This window comes from Hipposideros armiger, unplaced genomic scaffold (genome assembly GCF_001890085.2).
Source record: "Hipposideros armiger isolate ML-2016 unplaced genomic scaffold, ASM189008v1 scaffold_748, whole genome shotgun sequence".
NCBI lineage: Eukaryota > Metazoa > Chordata > Mammalia > Chiroptera > Hipposideridae > Hipposideros > Hipposideros armiger.
The window spans coordinates 1-7,407 of record NW_017732098.1 but is presented as its reverse complement, the minus strand read 5'-3'; the positions used below and the strand labels follow the sequence as shown (position 1 = coordinate 7,407).

The following is a 7,407-nucleotide window of genomic DNA, read 5'->3' as shown; positions in this document are numbered from 1 at the left end:
AGTTCAGAACAATCACTAAGGCTGCAATGAAAGTGATGGATTGGAGAAAAACAAATCATGAGGCAGGGAGGACCAACGGGAGGCCGTGACAATGATTGACCTAGAGATAACGTCCTATATTGGGGTGCTGCTAGTGGAGATGGAGAAGAGGCCTGTTGGCTCAGTGGACAGATGAAAGGGGTTGTCCAGCTTGGGCAACTGGCTGGTTGGTTGTGCTACTCACTGAAACGGGGATCATGAGAGAAGGTTTGGTAGTAAGGCGATGAGTTGAGTTTTAAGAGAGTCAGGTAGTCTCCTGGTCAGATGCGTGGGGCCTGTGGTTCAAGGAGTAATGCTTGCCAGGTGCTGTGTTAGGTCCTGGGAATGCATGATCTCATAGGATTGTGGAGAGCGGGGGCAAGTGTCCAGATGAAGCACACCAATTAACTACAGGAGAGAACTACAGGGTGTGTATTCCGGGTGCATACTACAGGAAGGTGGTCCGGGACATTGGCCCTGAGGAAGTGCCATCCGAGTGAGTTCCCTTCAGACCGCCCTGGGGCCTAACCTTTGGATGGTGCCCTCGGCGAGCCCCTGCGCGCCCCCCGCCTCCTGCAGGGCCCCAACTCCGCGGACCTGCCTGCCGTCCCGCTGGTGCCTCACGAGCGTCACCTCCCCGTAGCTGCCCCTGCCCACGACACGCAGGTAGCAGTAGGCGGCCAGGGACATGTTCCCGGCGCGGGCCCACAGTCGGGATGCGGTGACGGCGGCAGCGGCGGAAAGCAGGGCCGCGCGACACAGCGGGAGGCCCCGCTCATGCCCGAGAGGCTGCAGTGCCCGCGGCTGCGGTATCAGCTCGGCCCCGGCGCGCACGCGAAGGCCGAGCCCACGGCGACACCGCTGCCATAGCGATCCCGGGCAGCGCAGCCACGCGCATGCTCCGGCGGCCTGGGCGGCTCCACACAGCGGAGGCACCGGGCGGCCCGAGCGGTTCCGCCTTCTCCGGAGGACCCGCCATAGAGCCGAGGCGCCAGGCGGCCAGAGCGGCTCCGCCGGGCCCTGCGCGAGCCCTCTGTCTCAACCCCAGCTCCGGGAACTTCCGGGTTGCCGGGCCAATAAAGTCAGGGGAGCTTCTGCTTGCTGAGCGCTTGTTCTAAGCGCTTTGCAAGTGTCGTTTGCATTGTACAGATATTTATGGGCCGCCTACCATGTGCCGTGCCGACCAAGTCCCAGCCCTCTTGGAGCCCACATTCTAATGCGGGGAGTGGTGGTGACAGACTAGTACCATTCCCCCCCCCCATTTGTCACACGTTAGCTATGCATCCAGCAGTCCATCTTATTTTTTATTCATTTCAAAGTAAATTGGCTATGTCAGTATACTTCACGCCTAAACACTTCAATTTATGTATTGAGAAGTGCAAAGAACTCGCATAAAGACCATCCCCCTGCATCAAGTGACTTGACCAAACTCTGGCATGGCTTCTAACACCTTAAGGCAGTGTCTCTAGGAAGACCCTGCCCCCCTTAAAAGACTTGCCTCTGAAAGCTCAAAGCTGCCAAAGAATTTATCGTTTGTTACAGCCAACGCTTCCCTTTCCTAGAGCATTGACTAAAAAAAAACCCTTAAACTGTAAAGGCTTCCTGTGTCCTTTTGAGGGGATAGATATATATCTTCTACAACCCAGGAGTGTCTCTCAAGGACCTGAAATTCATCCCTTTGAAATGTAAGATTTCTTTTGCCCACATCCAAGAAAAAATTTTGCCCAGTTGGGGGCAATATCGCCCCTGCTGAGAATGCATAATATGGAGCATACTATTACCCTGGAAAGTGAATTCATGCCCCTTCTCAGTCAATCCCCAACCCCCTCCCAGAATCAAGTACATTCATTTATTTAATCCCTCCATCAACCCTGTGAGGCTGGTACTATTATCATCTTTATTTTACAGCTAAGGAAACAAGTCTCTGGAAAGTTGAGAAACTCAAAATAATATTCTAGAAGACTTAGGGCTTGCTCACTCATGAACCTCCCTGTAGTCACTTGGTTCCCCCTTGCCCCCAAGAAACTTCTTGGAAAATGACTAAGATTCCCTACATGCTTTTCTCAGTCTTCATCCACCCCTCTTCCTCTCAGCAGGCTTTGCTCCTCTGGGGACCCCTCTTATTTCTTGGCTTCTAGAACTTTCTTGGTTCTCCTGTCCATTCCTGCTTTCTTTTGACTCCTCATGCTCCCCTCAGGTTTGAAGCTTCCCAAGGTTCTGTGCTCTGCCCTCTGCTGTTTACCTCCCCCAACTTGCTCTTTGTCACATCTATCATTCACTCTACAGACATTTCGTGTGGGCCTGTCTGGTGCCCCACCCTGGAAGCACAAAGTGAACAACACAAAGTTCTGGCCCTGTGGGGCTTACAGTCAAAGAGGGAGCCGGCCATTAATCAATGAAGCATACTAACAAATTCTCCCTGCTAACTGAGGTCAATGCTGTGCAGAAAGGTCACTGGGCACAGCCTAGCCATCGGGGGGTGGTTGCTCCAAGCAGTCATTGCTTGGGCTTAAGTAGGAAAACCTTTTCAGGCAGAAGGAGCCCCATGTGCTAAGGCCCAATGAACTTGTTTTGTGACTCCACCTGCACACCTCAGTGTGAACTCCCTGAGCACCCTGAGCTAGGCCTGCCTACTTTAACACCCCGAAATTGGCAGTTGGAATGGGGCTGGCACCCAGCAGGTGTGAATGGATGAGGTTGATAAATGAAAGAGTGGGAAAGTACCCAGCTCCATGGATCTGGAAAAGGTCTCTATGGTTGAAGCTGAGAGACCTAGATGGTTCACGGCTGCATGAGATGGCGGGGTCAGCAGGAGACAGACAACTTAGGACCTGGAAGTGTGTTAGACAGGGAAAGGCCTACAGCACATCGGCCTATTTAAATGATGAGTCTGATTGCTGCCAGAGAACAGACTGTGGGAACAGAGTGGAAGTAGGGGAAGCAGCCATCCAGGTAAGAGATGAAGGTGGCTTAGACTCAGTGGTTACTGGGGATTTGCAAAGAAATAAATGGATTAGAAAGATATTTTGAGGGTTGGAGGTGGGGATAGGGGTAGGTAATCTAGGGTAAGGAGGCATCCAGGATGCCACTTAGCTTTCTGGCTTGGATCCTGGATGGATGGTGGTGGCCTTCAGAGGGGTAGACAACACGAGGGGAAGGACCAGTCCTGGTCATGGGATGTAGGAGGGTGAGAGAAAGGTCATGAATTGAGTTTGGACATNCTATGCTGTACACCTGAAATTAATATAAAATAATATTGAATTCCAACTGTAATTGAAATTTTAAAAGAGGGGGGAAAAGCTGAAGGAAATAAGAGGTCCAAATTTCGAAGTAGAAAACAAGTAAGTCACGGGGATGTAATGTACAGCATGGGAAATACAGTCATTAATATTGTGATAATGTGGTGCGGTGTCAGATGGTTGCTGGACTTATCATGATGAACCCTTCTTTAGGTATAAAAATGTGGAATAACTATGGTGTACACCTGAAACTAATATAATATTGTATGTTAGCTATATTTTAATAAAATTCTTTTTAAAAATTACATGAGTCTTGGTGTAATAATAAAATCAGTGGGTGATTTATAGCCTTAAATTTAATGGTGTGTGGAAGTCTGGCTGCACTTCTTGCAGAGGGCAACTAGCCTCATGGAACTAACATATAAAGTCAGTCACTCCGGCATCTATATCATACGCAATGCTTTCTGCAATTCCTAACTGGTTACTGGTGATTGTGATGATTATCAAAGGAGCAACAAGTTCAAACAGAGCGGACTCATTATAAATGAGTCTCATTTAACCATAAGCTGGGTAGGAGAAGCTATCCATAGTAACTCAGGGTACCTGCATGTCCTGTGGCTACAGGTAGTGGTTTTTAGAAACCAATTCCTCAGAGCCATTAAGCCACTTTTATAACTAATATTAAGAAATTATCAATTTCTTCTCCTCTAAATCAACCTTCCCCAGAGACAGGACCCACAATTCTTAACTATCCACCCAACATCAATGATTACTCACTTTTGCCAGTAGCTACTTACAAAGTTGCATTAAATTAACCTTACTCCAAATATTAAAAATAGTTCCAGAATATACTTTACCTTTCCTTCAATAATCCGATAAACTAAAGAATTCATGTCTTTTGCATTGAAAGCATGCTTCAGGGTGGCCATTTCATAAACACAGCATCCCAGAGCCCAAACATCAGACTACAAAAGAAAAAGAATAAATGGTTATATGTCAGAATGCCTTATTTACATTTTTTCCTCTTAAAAAAGAAGAGACATTTTCTTTAAACCAAGTACAGAGAATTCTTTGACTTTTACTATTCTGATGGGCTTTGAAATTATGAATACTGTCCTAGAGACAAGGTGAGCTGATCTCAATCACAGCTCAATCCTACCTTATAATTGTAGGGTTTGTTTGAGAACAACTCAGGGCTCATGTAGTAGGGTGTGCCAATGAGAGTGCTAGCCATATCACAGTGGTTCTCTAACACTCGGGCAATTCCTAGGTCGCCCACTTTGATGATGTTTGTTCTTGTTAGAAAGACATTTTGAGTTTTCAGATCTCGGTGAAGGATGTGTTTTTCATGTAAATACTGAAAAGAAAAATAAAATTTCATTAAGGTGAATATACTTATCTACTTATTTATTCCTGACTTCTTATATACTATCAATAATTGTATGAGTTAAGGAGCCTTAGTTACCTTTCTATCAAAAATACTATTATTTTAGTCTCTAAATAAAAAGTCTAATTTATAACTTTGCAAAGTAAAAAAAATTAAGTCCATGCATTAATTTGCCCAGTATCATTCACAATTATTCCCTGGTGCCTTGACCATTATACCGTTTATCGTTATATACATCCAGTTAAAAAAAAAACATGCTTACAAACTCCCACTGAAGGTAGAAAAACAGCTACTACAAGGTCAGATGCACTTTCCTCTCAGACTCATAAAATCTGCAGCTTTAAATATTTTCACATATAACAAGATCACTTTTATTTAGAGAGAATATCAGAATTTAAACTACAAGGTCAATTAATTCTGGAGAAATCTGCCCAGTTCCAGAGTGGTATTTCATAAACAGTCTCACTTTTGAATATGTGTATATTAAAATACAAACATGTTTTGTATTTCCACTCACTCTGCCACAGGGTTAAAACCCAAATCCTCACAGTTTAGGCATATTAATTAGCCCAAACACCTTTCAGTATGACACAGCTAACCAACTGATAACAAATACGGTCATTCTTTGCTCTTTGTCAACTCAGGGCACTTAAAATGGACTTGGCTATAAATATTAAATGAATAGAGCACTGGCTTCCCTTCCAATTAGACATAAAATCCATGCCTACTTCAGAAATCCATGCCTACTTCTGGTTATCATTCAGAAACATTCCAATGCTACAACATGAGCAACTGGGTCCACTTCATAAATGGATTAAAAAATAATAATATTTTTTTTGCATGTATGCATTTGGGGAAAAAATTTCCTAAAATATACCTGCCATTCCCCTGTCCCCTTGAAGCAAGTAGGGTGCTGTAAGCCTGGACAGTACCTGCAGAGCCATGGCGATCTGAACAAACCACTCCACTACCTGACTCTCAGGCAGAAGCTGCCCTTTCTGCTCCTTGAGCTTTCGGTACAGATCACCTCCTTCGCAGAAGCCCATGACGATGTATAGCAGACCGTCCCCTCCCTCCCATGACTCCTTGTAGGTGACAATATTGGGGTGCTTCAGCTGAGACAACAGCTGGGCTTCCTGTTCAGCAGCTCGCCTCTCTCGGCTGGAGGCATTTCGGAGGTTCAATTTTTTTATAACATACTACAAAGAAAACATATATGTGTTTACAATGTGCAAATAAACATACAATTTTATAGGTACAGAAGTATTTAAGGGTTCTTCTGACTGTCCTCAAAACTAATCTTCTAGAGCCTGTCCAATAACCTACTCATTGTGTTATTCACAAAGCACAAAATTGGGAAAGACATTGGCTATCACTAACAGTACTATTTATGGTTGACTTATAACAGGGCGGGGTCACAAAAAAATTCTGCAGATAGAATGGGTCTATGGGTTGCATTAAATACTCAAAAAATCGATAGCCAAATAACGTTAAAAATCACTGATCCTCACATACAGTATTCCCACTTAAAAAAAACCAATATCCTTTAGCACTTAATACATTGCCCTCAATCAACTGAAAGATCATACAATTCATTACTCAACACACACATACATAAATGTGCTTTGTAAAATGTAAACTGCTCAAATGTGAGGGGCTATTATTACAGCTAGAACCACATACTCGACTCAAAAAATCCAAAGACCATCTCTCCCTATTCTGTCTGCCGAATGAATCTCTTAAGCCTGAGCTTTTGCTCCAGGCAGAGCAGCCAGAACCTGAGACTAGGCAGAATAGGCGAGAGGGCCTTATGCTTAGGGGACATCTCCTCTAAGCTTGTCTGGGGTAGTTCTGTTGTCTTGGTATAATTATTAATAGCGTCTCCTTTCAGTGTCAAAATTGTCCCAGATTGTACACTATGGTCACCCTACTTAGAAACCACAATAAAGAATTGGCTTGTTATTCTGAGGGTAATGGGATAAAGTGCTTTAAGCAAAGGAGTGACAACATGAGATGTAAGTTCAGAACAATCACTAAGGCTGCAATGAAAGTGATGGATTGGAGAAAAACAAATCATGAGGCAGGGAGGACCAACGGGAGGCCGTGACAATGATTGACCTAGAGATAACGTCCTATATTGGGGTGCTGCTAGTGGAGATGGAGAAGAGGCCTGTTGGCTCAGTGGACAGATGAAAGGGGTTGTCCAGCTTGGGCAACTGGCTGGTTGGTTGTGCTACTCACTGAAACGGGGATCATGAGAGAAGGTTTGGTAGTAAGGCGATGAGTTGAGTTTTAAGAGAGTCAGGTAGTCTCCTGGTCAGATGCGTGGGGCCTGTGGTTCAAGGAGTAATGCTTGCCAGGTGCTGTGTTAGGTCCTGGGAATGCATGATCTCATAGGATTGTGGAGAGCGGGGGCAAGTGTCCAGATGAAGCACACCAATTAACTACAGGAGAGAACTACAGGGTGTGTATTCCGGGTGCATACTACAGGAAGGTGGTCCGGGACATTGGCCCTGAGGAAGTGCCATCCGAGTGAGTTCCCTTCAGACCGCCCTGGGGCCTAACCTTTGGATGGTGCCCTCGGCGAGCCCCTGCGCGCCCCCCGCCTCCTGCAGGGCCCCAACTCCGCGGACCTGCCTGCCGTCCCGCTGGTGCCTCACGAGCGTCACCTCCCCGTAGCTGCCCCTGCCCACGACACGCAGGTAGCAGTAGGCGGCCAGGGACATGTTCCCGGCGCGGGCCCACAGTCGGGATGCGGTGACG

At 45.9% G+C, this 7,407-nt stretch overlaps 1 protein-coding gene across 1 annotated transcript in view; it reads right to left on the bottom strand.

Annotated features, from left to right (window-relative positions):
• The window catches only part of NEK4 (NIMA related kinase 4), a 52,846-nt gene extending 45,446 nt beyond the window's left edge, over window positions 1-7,400 (bottom strand). The window contains 4 exon segments of the mRNA XM_019628127.1: window positions 4,115-4,222; window positions 4,417-4,614; window positions 5,577-5,843; window positions 7,278-7,400. Of these exon segments, the coding sequence (XP_019483672.1) occupies window positions 4,115-4,222; window positions 4,417-4,614; window positions 5,577-5,843; window positions 7,278-7,370 (666 nt within the window). The 5' untranslated portion in view covers window positions 7,371-7,400.
• Window positions 7,401-7,407: the final 7 nt, after the last annotated feature.